The sequence below is a fragment of the Phacochoerus africanus genome, chromosome 4 (genome assembly GCF_016906955.1).
Source record: "Phacochoerus africanus isolate WHEZ1 chromosome 4, ROS_Pafr_v1, whole genome shotgun sequence".
In the NCBI taxonomy this organism is placed as follows: Eukaryota; Metazoa; Chordata; class Mammalia; order Artiodactyla; family Suidae; genus Phacochoerus; species Phacochoerus africanus.
The window spans coordinates 87,708,077-87,721,078 of NC_062547.1; the positions used below are offsets into that span (position 1 = coordinate 87,708,077).

The window sequence follows — 13,002 nt, forward strand, 5'->3', positions numbered from 1 at the left end:
GAAAAAAGAATGAAAGTTGTGGGAGTGGGATGGACTGGGAGTTTAGGGCTAGTAGATGCAAACTATTACATTTAGAATGGATAAGCAATGAGGTCCTACTGTAGAGCACAGGGAACTCTATCCAGTCTCTCAGAAATTGGCACAATATTATAAATCAACTATAATAAAAAATTTAAAAACAACAAAAAATAAGCAAAAAAAAGAGAAATACTTGCCATTTGCAGCAATATGAATGGACCTAGAGAATATCACACTAAGTGAAGTAAATCAGAGACAAATATTATATGATATTACCTATATGTGGAATCTAGAAACATAATACAAATGAATCTATATACAAAACAGAAATAAGACTCAGAGACATGGAAACAAATTTATAGTTACCAAAGGAAAAGGGGGGGGGGATAAATTAGGAGTAGGGGATTAACAAATATAAACTATCATACATAAAATAGATAAGGAACAAGGATTTACTCCAGAGCCCAAGGAACTATATTCAATATCTTATAATAACCTACAATGAAAAATAATCTGAAAAATATGTATATAACTGAATCAACTACATTTAAATATAAATAAATAAGTGATATTATAAGTTCTGAATATTTTCAAATATACCATTTACTATAAGATTATTGATGATTAGTATAATATTCATAAATATTAAGCTAATAACTTGCATTCAAATATGTTTAAATATACAAAATTCATGAATCCATTAAAAAAACCTGTATACCAAAGACATATTCAGTAGAATGAAAAGGCAACCTATAGAATGGGAGAAAATATTTGCAAGTCATATATATAATGAGTTAATATGCAGAATATATAAAGAATTCCTACAACTCAACAACAAAACCAAACAATGTCATTTAAAAATGGGTGAAGGACTCAAACAGACATTTCCCCAAAGAAGATACACAAATGGCCATCAAGTACATGAAAAGATGCTCAACATTACCAATTATTAGGGAAGTGCAAATCAAAGCTACAAACACATATCGCTTCATACACATTAGAATGGCTACAATCAATTTTTCTTCTAAAAAAGGAAGAAGAGAACTCACAGTGAGGATGAAGAGAAACTGGAAATCTTGTACACTGTTGGTGGAAATATATAATGGTACAACCACTTTGGAAAAAAGTTCTTCAAAAATTAAAAACAGAATTACCATATGATGAAACAATTTAACTTCTAGGTATACAATCAAAGAAATTGAAAGCAGGGTCTCAAAGAGGTATTTGTACACCTATGTTAATAACAGCACTATTCACAATAGCCAAAAGGTAGAAACAACACCAGTATCCACCAATGGTTGAATGGGTAAAAAAAAATGTGGTATAGTACATCCATAAATGGAATATTAATCCACCTTAAAAATGGAAGGAAATTCTGACACACGAATGAGCTTTGGGTATATTACACTAAATGAAATAAGCCAGTCACAAAAAGACAAATACTGTGGGATTTCACTTATATGAGGTATCTAGAGTAGCCAAATTTATCAGAACAGAAAGTAGAAGGGTGGTCGCCAGGGGCTGGGAGGAGCTGAAGTGGAAAATTGTTGTTTAATGTGTATAGAGTTTCAAATTTGCAAGATAAAAAAGTTTCTGGAGATTAGTTATACAACAACGTGAATACACAACACTATTGAATTGTATATTTTAAAATGGTAAAGAGAGCAAATTTTGTCAAGTGTCTTTTGTCACAATTAAAAATACAGAGTCCACGATGGCTCAGCAGGTTAAGGATTCAGCATTGTCACTGCTGTGGCTTAGGTCGCTGGTGTGGCCCAAACAAATTTTTTTAAAGGTTAAAAAAAAGAAAAATACACTGGATGGAATTAATGGAAGATTAAGAATTGGGAAAAAATTAACAAATTTGAAGGCCTAGCAATAGAATCTATCCAAAATGAAATATATAGAGAAAAAATAATTAAAAAACAAAAACAAAAAGAGCATCAGTAAGCAGAGGGCAACTTTAAGCATCCAGGTGAAAAGATATCCATTTTTCCCAAGTTAATTTTCAGGTTTAATTTCATTCAATCTATAAGAAGCTTTTCTCAATTTAAGAAAATAATTCTAGAGTCCATCAGAAAAAAGTTTAAAAATCAAACTTGTCATGAAAATTTTGTTAAAGGCTATATAATGGGGAGGTGGTTAGCTATTTCTACCAGGTATTAAAATATACTCTGACAGGTATATTTGCAACAGATTACAGATGACAACAGTGAGGAGCTAACATGGGACAGCTAGGTCAGTGGAGAGCCTGCTCAAGACAGATCATAGCACTAATAAATTAGAACTTAGAACATAAAGTGGTTCTGTAAATTAGGAACTATTCCATAATAATAATAATAATGAAATTATTATTCAATAATAATTACTCAAAAATCAGTCTGGATTGTCTTGGTAATATTTGAAATAAAGCATCATTTTGGTTCAGAGGATCTTGAATTAACCTTCGGCTCATTAAGCATTATACATCATTGGGCTTCACGGTATCTGTAGAAATGGGGTGAAAAATAACTTATCTTTCCTCAACTTTCCTCTTGAAACTGAATCCCTAGGTAGGGAAAGTCTTCAGACATTCATATTAAGGTTTTAAAATATTTCATATCATCAAGTAAAATTTGCTTGGCACTACTGTCTTGTTACAACACCTAGAAGAGTTTCCCATTATTAGAAATGGGAATGGATATGATTAGGAGTTCTGCTTTTGTTTATACAAGGTTAATGAATATAAAGTAAGTTTTTAAAAATTACAGTGTATGAACCCTTTGAAATGGCTTGAAACAATCTCTAGGCTGCTTATCAAGTTGAAAAGCAGAGAAACCATACAGAATTGAAAAGAACTTGGAGAAGCCATATTTCCTAGGGATGACAAACATGCATTCTGTCTTGGCACAGATGAAAAATGGAAGCGGTCAAGGAACCCCTATTGCAGAGAATGTCACCCACCCCAGAAGGATCCTTTCTTCCAAAATATAATATTTTGAAGCAGATCTAAGAGTAACTGGTAACTGTGCAACTAGTGAAACGTTGGATGCTCTTAGCACAGCCGACTCTGTTACTCCCATTACTGGCATTCCTCTTTCATCAGACTCTTTTGAAATGTTCAAAAACTACAATCATCTTGAAAATGGTATTTCCAAGTAAATATCTTACTGGAAAAAAGTCCCAGAGCTCTGGGCACAGACTGCACATCTCTCTGACATTTGGCTGTCCATTTGTTTTTGCTGCTTTGGAAAAGAAGCTCCTGACGTCATTGTGACCGGTTGCCTTCTGCATCAGCAGGCATGCATGCCAGCTGTCTGTCCTGTCACCATCACTGAATTAGGTAGTTGCCTAATGCTGTGGGAAGTATCAACTTCATCGGGGTGGGGGTTGAACTGATGTTTTCCAGACCTTTTATCAAGAAGTGGGAACAACAAGCTCTTGAAACAATGCTCAACATCACTGATTATTAGAGAAATGCAAATCAAAACTACCATGAGATACCATCTCACACCAGTCAGAATGGCCATCATTAATAAGTTCACAAATAGCAAATGCTGGAGGGGGTGTGGAGAAAAGGGAACCCTCCTGCACTGTTGGTGCGAGTGTAAGCTGGTACAACCACTATGGAGAACAGTATGGAGGTACCTTAGAAATCTATACATAGAACTACCCTATGACCCAGCAATCCCACTCTTGAGCACATATCCAGACAAAACCCTCCTTAAAAAAAACGCACATACCCGCATGTTCATTGCAGCACTATTCACAATAGCCAAGACATGGAATCAACCCAAATGTCCACTCACAGATGATTGGATTAGTAAGATGTGGTATATATACACAATGGAATACTACTCAGCTATAAAAAAGAACAAAATAATACCATTTGCAGCAACATGGATAGAACTAGAGATTCTCATCCTGAGTGAAATAAGTCAGAAAGAGAAAGACAAATACCACATGATATCACTTATATCTTGAATCTAATATACGGCACAAAGGAAACTTTCCACAGAAAAGAAAATCATGGACATGGAGAATAGACTTGTGGTTGCCAAGAGGGAAGGGGAGGGAGTGGGAGGGACTGGGAGCTTTGGGTAAATAGATGCAGAATGTTGCCTTCGGGATGGACTAGCAATGGGATCCTGCTGTGTAGCACTGGGAACTCTGTCTAGTCACGTATGATGGAACACATAATGTGAGAGAAAAGAACGTATACATGTAAAAAAAAAAAAAAAAGACATGGGAGCAGAATGAGAGTACGTCACTTATCAAACAGAAATTTGCTGGATTTCCAGAGGAAAGTCTTGAAATCCTTGATCAAGCTTTGGGCAGAAATTAGACTTTTTTGTTTTTTTTTCAAATAGAAAAGGAAAGAATACTTTAATAAAAAAAATGAGTGAGAGAGGCAGAGGTTTTCAAGGACAGTCACAGTTTTCTGTGTTTATGTAGAAAAGAATGTGTGTAATCAATATGTAATATAAAAATGAATTCTATCTAAATTTTTATGCATGCTTTTACTTTTTTTCTGTTAACTTCATAGTTTTCAGAGTGTCAAAGAGGTTTATAATTCAAACACCTGGGAAAAAACCCCGCTCCTCTGATTTAGAGGTTGACTTCAGGTAACACACAAAATCATCTTACAACAGTTCGAGAATTATGTGGAAGAGAATCAAACCACAACACTTAGAAAATATAGGCAAATATTTAGCACATTTCAAGCTGAGAAAAAGACTTTCTGGACAAAAAAGAGAAAAAAATAAATAAAAACGGTCATTCTCTAGCTCAATTATTTAATTTCCAACCATTTATAACGAAGAAGAAAATCTAAAATGGAGACAGAGGAGGTCGTTTTTCCCCTGGCACGAAAGGACCAGTCAGTAGGCACTAGGCTTTGCTCTAATGCTCAATAGAGGTGGAAAACTATCACACCAGACAACTGTCACTCCATCAGTAAAAACATCTCCAGTCCATGTATACGTATATTTATTTATCCGCTGAATATATATACTAATCTACTAATATGTGATGTATCTTATAAAACATACTTTAAAAGGATGAGATAAAATTACCTACAAATTCAAGTTTTAAAGGTTTCTTCCTGCGCCCTCTCCCTACTTTGGGGGCCATCATCCTACACTGTGGTGGCTAAACAGGAAGGGGTGGTCACCATTTTCAGAGTTGAGTCTGCGACGTGCTCCCCAGATCATAGCTCCTTCGCATCCCCCAGCTCTCTGTATCACAACACACTGTTTTACTGCCTTTACTGCGCTTCTCATTGTGGGAAGTCACCAACTTATTTGTGGGTTTACATGTTGATTCTCCCCCTCCCTTTCCCCTCCCCCAACGAGAATATATGCTCCATGAGAGCCAGGATCTTGCCTGTCTTGTTCATTCCTATTACCTCCACATCTAGCTACAACAGGGCTGGTTACACAGTAGGTGTTCACTTAGATATGTACTGCATAAAAATATATAAAGCTGCTCCCTCACTCCAATGCTACCTCTTTCCCCCTGTTGGGTCCTCCATTCTCCTAGCAGGCAACAGGGCAGGTCCCATGACCCCCAGAGAGGAAGCAAACAGTACTCTAGCCTCCTTCTTAGCTCAGGGGCTCCACTTTCAAGATCTCCCACAGAGAGTGAGCCATTGGTGACGATCTTGCTTTTCCTATAAAATCTCAAATCCAGAACTACTCAATAAATAAATATATACACAATATACATATATACTTATATATATATACATATATACTTATATTCATATATATATATATGAATACAGTATTTCTAAAGGCATTTCTTTCTTTTTTTTTTTTTTGTCTTTTTGCTATTTCTTTGAACCTCCCAGGAGCATTGGAGGATCCCAGGCTAGGGGTTGAATCGGAGCTGTAGCCACTGGCCTCTGCCAGAGCCATAGCTATGCGGGATCCGAGCCACATCTACAACCTACACCACAGCTCACAGCAATGCTGGATCCTTAACCCACTGAGCATGGCCAGGGATCGAACCCGCAACCTCATGATTCCTAGTCGGATTCGTTAACCACTGCGCCACAATGGGAACTCCTCTAAAGGCATTTCTTGAAAAAAAAATCATCTATCTGTAAACTGAACTACTGTTTTCTTACAAAAGCTATCAGTTGCAATTGAGTCAAGCTTACAGCTGTTGTCCCAGGAGGAAAAAAGAGAAAGGGGGTGGGTACCTGATGGTTTTCCACACATCAAAGCCATCCAGAGGCTTGGTGCCATGCGTGCTGCCCCCGGCCAGCTTCACCAGGGTGGGCAGCCAGTCGGAAATGTGGATAAGCTCCCGGTTCTTCACGCCTTTCCTTTTCAGCAAGGGGCCGGCCACAAAGCCCACCCCTCGCACGCCTCCTTCCCACAGGCTCCACTTTCTTCCTCGAAGGGGCCAGTTATTGCCCCCTGCCAGAGTCTGCCCTCCGTTATCTGAAACACAATTAGGTCGAGGCATGAGGACAAGGGTAACTACTAGAAACGTTTAAGAACAGAAGATTTGCATGCGTGTTGTTATTAAATGGTGCTTAAGAACTAAAAAAAGAGGAATTCCCTGGTGGCCCAGTGGTTAAGGATCTGCTGTTGTCGCTGCCATGGCTCAGGTCACTGCTGTGGCATGGGTGGGTTCGATCCCTGGCCTGGAAACTTTCATGTGCTGTGAGTGCGGCCAAAGAAAGAACTAAAACAGAAAATTCCTCTATCACCTCTCCCATACCAACTACCCTCTTCCTACCCAACACCATCTCTACCACACAGACAGAACCAGAGTGCAGGATGGCACATGTCTTACACGAGACCTTTGAATCTTCCGGGCCACTGAAAAATAAATGAGGGTAACCGCCTGGGATAGACCCTGTGCTGACCAATAACTATGATTCAAATGCATGCATGCAACTTTGTGTAACACAGGAGAATGAATCCAGGTAGGCGGAGCCCCTCCTTGTACATGAAAACACACCTCCGAGCAAGTTTCACTTAGGAACTTAGAATCCTGAATGAGTGGGGACAGCGAAACTTTTTATTATCCTCCAGGAAAAGTTTTCTAGCCTTTAAACAGGTAACAGAATTGACTTTCAACTCCCTGGTGATCTGAACACTTTTTTAAGTGTGGACGTTGAAGGCTTTGCCAGTGGGCTGAATGTCTCTGTATACAGAAGGCTTGGGTGGAAAAATTTATTGCAAGAAAAATTCCTCCCTTCTTGACAGGATGTCAGGACAGAGCTTCATCATGAGCTGTGTGCTGGGGAAGAGAAGGTTTCTCTTCCAAGGCATCCAAGAGAATGGGAGACATTGGTGAAGCCAGACACATTACAGGAGTGACTTAAGTATCTTACCAACTGGGTGGAGCTCAGAGTTGGACTGTAGAAAGTAAAAAGTGATATTTCGTGTATACTGAGGTTGGAGAACCACCTTATCTCCAAAGGTAGCTATACACTTAGGTGATTTTAGAGACAGTTTTTTTAAAATTTTTATTTTTTTAAAGTAGACTTTCTTTTTTTTAATGATTTTTATTTTTTCCATTATAGTTGGTTTACAGTATTCTGACCATTTCTACTATACAACAAAATGACCGAGTGACACATACACATATACATTCTTTTTCTCACATTATCCTCCATCATGTTCCATTGCAACTGACTATATATAATTCCCTGTGGTATACAGCAGGATCTCATTGCTTATCCACTCCAAATGCAACAGTTTGCATCGATTAACGCCAGACTCCCAGTCCATCCCACTCCCTCCCCCTCCCCTTGGCAACCACAACTCTGTTCTCCAAGTCCATGAGTTTCGTTTTTGTGGAAAGGTTCATTTGTGCCGTATATTAGATTCCAGATATAAGTGCTATCATAATGTATTTGTAGAGACAATTTCAAATAACTCTTATTGGCATGTATGCTATTCTTGCTAAAAGCCACCATTATCCAAATGAACCACATGAGGGCAGTATGATGGATCTGCTCTATAGATGGTTAAGTATAAAGAAATTGAATATAGAAATCAATCTCTATCAAAGCCACAGGATGTACAGAGACGCCAAGAGAACCAACATTTGCTAAGTACCTACTCTGCACCAGGCACTGCTGTAGTTTCACAGTATCACAGAAACTGGAGTCTGATAGACCTGGCATTGGAGCCTGATGCCAGCTACTCCTCAGCAGTGTGACTGGGGGCACTGCACTGCCTTGGTTTCCTCGCCTTTAATATAAAGATAATAATTCCTACCTTTAAATGATTTTTATTTTAGTCATGTATTACGATGCTGATTGTTTGGCTGGGGACCTGGCACAACCTAAGGACTGAATAAATGGTAGCTAATGTTTACAACACAAAGCGTCTAGTACTGTAACTATTTTGTCATAAAAGAGAGAGAGGAAGTGAGGAGGAGAGAGGGAGAGGAATTTGCAAAGACCAAACAGCTAATGAGTGGCAAAGCTAGGTCTGTGTGACTCCCCAGGTGCATTCTGTCCCCAACGTGTTCTGTTCCTAATGTCCCTTCCATCTAAGCAAAAAAACAAAACAAAACAAACAACGCCCCCCCCCCAAAAAAAATCCCCAAAAAACAGAAAAGAAAAGAAAGTTAAAAGAGAAAACAGAGAAAGGCAAGGTGTCAACCGGGGTTCATATCTACAGGCACATAAAGCTTCACTTTCCCATGAAAAACATAAGCAGGGTCTGTCTCAGCCAAGTGTACACTCTATGATACACCAGGAAGCCAATTATCTCAAGGTGATAATAATTCCCTTTAGAGGAGCCTTTATTGCTGGGGGGTCAGAAATTTAAGGCTCTACTATCAAGGAGGCTTCTAATCACCCCCTTAACACACCGGGTCTTGGGTTCTTCTCTGTGCTTTGTAAATGGAGAGAGAAGAGTCTGGAGCTACATTAGGTGGAAGTAACAGTTCCTCCACACATGGCTGGGTGACAACAGTCAATCTCATTATTTGCTATCAGACATACGAGAACCTTTTCTTGACAAAAGTCATCCCAGCCAGTTTATTAAATACACATTCTCTTTCACATGAGCAGACCCACATACTCAAAACAGGGGGCACCAGCTTTAGAGCAAGGAAACTCCTCCCTGCTCCTTGTCAGTGAGTAGCAGCCACCAATAACCAATGTATCAACACTTAGAAGAAGGTGCTATTCATTTGAGACAAAAATACACTGGCAAGAAATGTTTACACTCTCTCCCTGTGAGGTCAAGAATGGCTAAGACAGCACTATTATTCCCCTCTGTTTTCTGGATTGCTATAAATGACCCTGGCTCCATGTCTGTAGAAGAGAGATGCCTGTTGTCTCCATTTTAAACAGATACACTCCTTTGAAATATTAGATGATGTCTCTTTCAGTTCTACCTGTTGGTAGTGCTCAATACGAAAATGCTGAATGATGATGCTGGCAGAAACAAGAGTCCAGGTGTTGGGGATAAGGCCGGGCTGGGTCTGGAATCTGATTTTAGGAGCAGCCCTTGAGATAGGACTCAGGAAGGAAACTACTCTGGGCTGTCAGGAGAATTTGGCCACTGCTGCTCCTGTGGGAGCTGGACGGTGTTTCCACATCTCGTTTGGGAGGTGCCGATGCAGTGAGTGTCGCTGCTTTTGTCATTTAGCTCCTGTGATGCTTTTCCCAGCAGCAATGAGAAGCGATATGATCACCTGTTATCACTGTGGCTTCCTCCATTTTAAAAGGAGCACTTTGGGGAGAGAGCACTGTTAACGGACACACCTGCAACTCATTCTCTTGGGCTCCCCAGTCACAGAGCCAACTGCAGAATCCAGCTGCATGGAGAGGGCCATCCAGCCTCACCAGGAACCTGGCCAGGAGGCACGTGGCCAATGGTCACCCCTTATCAGCGGCAAAGCCAGAGTTAGGCCTTTGAGAAAAAGGGTGCTATCAGTTCTAACAGAGTCTCTCATGTATTTCACAGAGCTGGACATAAAACTGACCAGAGTAACAGCAAGAATAAAATCAGGAGTTCCACCTGTGGTGCAAAGGTATCAGCAGCGTCTCTGCAGCACCAGGACGTAGGTTCAATCCCTGGCCAACACAGTGGGTTAAAGGATCCAGCATTACTGTGGCTCGGATCTGATCCCTGGCCTGGGGACTCCATATGCCACTGCGTGGCCAAAAAAGAAAAAAGAAAAAAAGCCAAGAGGCACAAATTTATTAAAAAAAAAAAAAAAGAATAAAATCAGCTCATGTGAAACACGGTAGAAAGGGGGTTTCCTCTATTGCTTGCTTAGGTCTGACATAAATTAAAATTCAACTGGAACCACCGCTAATTCAAATGCGTTTTCTTTTCATTTTCTCTTCGAATCTTCTTTTGGGCAAAAGTTAATTTTTGTTCTTGTTCGGAATTAATTTTCAAGAGAAATTTTTCTTGTTTCATTTCCTGACCTACAGAAAAACTTCCAAATGAAAATAAGATGATTCCAACTAGTAAAGGAAGCTATGAAACACTTTTTTTTTTTCCCCAGGGAAATAGCTTTTCAGCAATGCTTTTTGGCAGAGGGAAAACCTAATTATAAAATCTTTGCTGTCTAGAAAAGAAATGTCAAAATAAAACAAATGTTGTCATCTACAGATGGTAAATCTCACTTTATTATTCATTATTGAACCAAAATAGCTGTCAAAAAGTCATGGAAAAACATTGGTTAGCCAAAGATCTGAGCAAACGCATTAAGTACATGATAATGAAGCCTCATTCGCAGCCAGCTGATAAAAATTAAGAGGGAACCATGACAACAGCATTCGTTTTTAGGACTACTCCCTGAACTGTACAGCTTGGCTGTGGAAGGCTGCCCTAACCATCAATGTGTATCTCCACCTTGCTGCCCCCATGGATCCTTCGACCCCAGCTTAATCAAGACAGCCTCCTCTCTGTGACTCGGAGATCCCGGTGAGAAAAACAAAGGAAGGCTCTAGCAGCCTGGACTTCCCTCTGAACACAGCCACCCACCAGAGTGTGACAGATGAGGAGGCCACAGGACTTCAAATACCAAGGAAGCTCTTTGTCTAATGAAAAGGGCCTGTTACGGATGCTTGATTCTTTTAGACGAATTTTTTCAATTACTCACATGCCAACTGGAGAGTGAAGGTATATCTTCATGGTCATCTAAAGGATTAGCTAAATTCGGTCTTCTATGAAGATTCTGGAGAACAGATCTACCCAGACACTTGACTCACAATCTGATGCTCTTCTCTTTCCCTCTTGCTCCATATTCAACACTTTCACTTCTGCCAAGTCCTTCCTGAAAATGGATTCCCCATCCACCTCTCCCTTCTCCAGCCCCATTGTCTTGGGTCCAGCACTGCTCTCTCCTGGACGTTCTTTGGGTAACATACAGAACCCTTCGAGGTGCCTTCAGAGGCACCTTTGTGAAGCCCCAAACCAATCAGGCCATGTGTGCTGAAGGAACTCTAACTACTTTCCCATCAGGAAAAGTCCCATCTTCAGTCCAACACATAGGGTCCTTCCCACGTGGCTCCAACCTACTTTGCGGGCGTCAACGTTTGCCCTTCCCCATAAGGCCTGTCCTGTGCTTTAGTCACCGAGAACTCACTTCCAGTTGTTAGAATACAACACGCTGATGTGGCCTCTGTACATGCTGGTTGCTTTGCTCAATGCCCTCCCTATCTTTCCTGCCTGATTGCAGTGGCACACGGCTGCTTTCGCTTACTCCCCCAGACAATCTTTGTCTCCCTTTTGTCCTCCTACACTCTGTACTCACACGTATCTCTGTATGGTGTTAATTAGTGGTTCATGGCTTGTCTTTCCTGGGAACTCTGGCTCTCCCAGACGAGAACAATGTCTCATTCTTCTTTGCATTCCCAGGACCTAGCATTGGCCCTGCCAAAGAGGAGGGCTGGCGAGGTGGGGGAGGTGCGGAGGAGAAGGGGTGGACAAATAAAAGAATGGAGAATAGTCCACCAAAAATGAAGACTGAAGGCACCAAAAATTAACTCTGATTACTGCACAGGGTTTTCTGAGGCTTCATTCAGTCACTCCATGACCTTGACTTTTAGGAAGCTGTTCTGCACACAGAAGCCGCTTATTTTACAGGATATTGGCAACTGGGACTCCTGGAACCCCATGAGGATTTAAGCAAATCCACCTCACAAATATAGGAGTTGTTGGTCCAGCCTGGCACTGGATCAGTTTCACTGAAGTCAAGGGATTGGTGGAGAACCTCTGAGGATGTATGGTCCTGGCCTGGAGGACCGTCCTGGCTCATCCTTTTAACAAATCTTTCTGGAGCAGGCACCAAGGCCCAGGGACCACTTGAGCGTTGGGAAATGGCAGCAAATAAGACAGAAGAGGTCCCTTTACATGGAGTAAGTAGAAAAAGGTCTATGATCTCTCCACTTGTGGGGAAATGGTGGACTTGGGCCTTTCAGAGCAGCTGGAACCAGAATATCCAGGCAGAGCCAACCACCAGAGGAAGAGCCCAGGCATGGGGGAGTGGGGAGAGGCAGGAGGCTCAAAGGCCATATTTAGTTACACATTAGATAGTGGGGTATTCTGCATTATAGCATCTCAAAGACTAACTTAATTGTACTTTTTTGTTTGTTTGTTTGTTTTGTTTTTTTGCTTTTTAGGGCCATGCCTGTACCACATGGAAGTTCCCAGGCTAGGGGTCGAATCAGAGCTGCAGCCACTGGCCTACGCCACAGCCCCAGCCATGCCACATCCAAACCTCTTCTGCGACTTACACCACAGCTCATAGCAATGCCGGATCCTTAACCCACTGAGCAAGGCCAGGGATCGAACCCGCATCCTCATGGTTGCCCAAACGAAAAGACAACCCACAGAATGGGAGAAAATCTTTGCAAGTGAATCAACTGACAAGGGATTGATCTCCAAAATTTACAAACAACTTCTGCAGCTCCATACCAAAAAAACACACAACCCCATCAAAAAATGGACAGAAGATCTAAACAGACAGTTCTCCAAAGAAGACATACAGAAGCTGATAAACACATGA

General features: G+C 40.8%; 1 protein-coding gene across 2 annotated transcripts in view; it reads right to left on the reverse strand.

Moving 5' to 3' along the window:
* ARSB (arylsulfatase B) overlaps positions 1-13,002 on the reverse strand; it is a 166,364-nt gene that overhangs the window by 75,692 nt on the left and 77,670 nt on the right. For both annotated transcript variants that reach the window (XM_047778172.1, XM_047778173.1), the window contains exon 5: positions 6,203-6,446. In XM_047778172.1, the coding sequence (XP_047634128.1) occupies positions 6,203-6,446 (244 nt within the window). The remainder of the gene's footprint in view (positions 1-6,202; positions 6,447-13,002) is intronic.